The 1401-nt window shown below is 40.3% G+C and overlaps 1 protein-coding gene across 1 annotated transcript in view; it reads left to right on the forward strand.

Annotated features, from left to right (window-relative positions):
• The window catches only part of LOC119582296 (arrestin domain-containing protein 17-like), a 25225-nt gene that overhangs the window by 17401 nt on the left and 6423 nt on the right, over positions 1-1401 (forward strand). Inside the window, exons 4-5 of the mRNA XM_037930510.1 lie at positions 695-781; positions 1066-1334. Coding sequence (XP_037786438.1) covers positions 695-781; positions 1066-1334 — 356 coding nt within the window. The remainder of the gene's footprint in view (positions 1-694; positions 782-1065; positions 1335-1401) is intronic.

Raw genomic sequence — 1401 nt, forward strand, 5'->3', positions numbered from 1 at the left:
CACTTAATAACTGTGCTTATTATTCTAATCATACACAGTTAGTTCTACTTCACGCTAACTCAGTGACTTGCATAGAGTGTTTTTAGGTGAATTAGAAGAGTTAATATCGGTTCCACTTAGCTCGGGTACATGTTGCTACTAGAGTATGCATTTGGAACTCTCTGCTGCATAGTTATGTTGTGTTGGTTCGTTCGCTACTTCTGTTTAGTATGTGGGTGTCTCATATTTTACGAATCTATGCACAATAAAAAGAAAAATAGCATAAATGCAAAATATTTCCCTCTTCGTAGAAATAAAATGCGTTATACAAGTGTTTTACTAAAAAAATAAATTTTTCTCTCTTCTTCAACACGGAACATGATAAAGAGGGTCATTACCCTGTTTTTTTATCATATGCTTTCTAATTTCAGTTTAAATGATTCTAACTCTCTACATTTACCGTTACTTGCACTCAAGCATGTTTCACTTTTATTGTTGAGCTGAAATGGTAGTTCAAAATAGTTCAAAAAGTTCACATCATTTCAAGATAGTTCAAGTAATTCACAGTTCAAACAACAAAGAGAGAAGTCGTTGTATTTCCAAGACAAAATGGTTCTTATTTTATATTACTATTTTAATGTTATAAAGCCGCTGACATAAGCCTTTAGCCTACGGTTGAAAGCTATTTAAGTAAATGTTTTTTTTCCCATGTCAGGTTGTTCAGTTATGAAAGCAAGCGAGTGTTTAATTGCCGGTGCGTGAGACTTCGGTCCTTGGTGCCATGGAGACTAGAACAGCGCTGGTGTGCGTGTGAATTCCCTCATTCTGTGCCCTTCTTGTGTTCTTTTTTATTGGTTTATTTTCCTTTACTTCTTTATTTTTAGTTGTTGCTTTTTTCTTTTCTTTTTATTGTCTGGGTATTTTGGCTCAGTTTGAATAGGTATTCGTGTTGGTTGTTAAGAATATCTTTTTGTTTTATTTTTTGGAAGATATTTATTTATTGCCAAGTGTGTTGTTTGCCCACGTATCAGTAATACATTTCCGTGAGACATGGCCATTTAGATGCTCTGAATAAGTTCTCGTAAGTATCCGCCCCTGTTCATCCCACATTCCTCTCACGCCCACCCTCCCTCCCAACAGGTACGCGGGCGGCGTGGACAACCCGGGCTATATTCCCGACATGGAAGTCTCGAAGGAGGAGGCGAGCGACCCGCCCACCAGACGGGCGTCACACCGACCCCGATCGAGCGAACACGCGTGGAAGGAGGCCTCGCTGGACGGCCCCAAGCAGCACTACCGCGCCCAGGAGACCTACTTTGACACCGAATTCTACATCTACGGACACAAGTATCAGAGTGAGTGCGGGCAGCTTGGTCGTTAAGGAAACATAGGGGTATGTACATGTAGGCATCAGTGGATGAA

The sequence above is a fragment of the Penaeus monodon genome, chromosome 15, assembly GCF_015228065.2.
Source record: "Penaeus monodon isolate SGIC_2016 chromosome 15, NSTDA_Pmon_1, whole genome shotgun sequence".
Taxonomy (NCBI): domain Eukaryota; kingdom Metazoa; phylum Arthropoda; class Malacostraca; order Decapoda; family Penaeidae; genus Penaeus; species Penaeus monodon.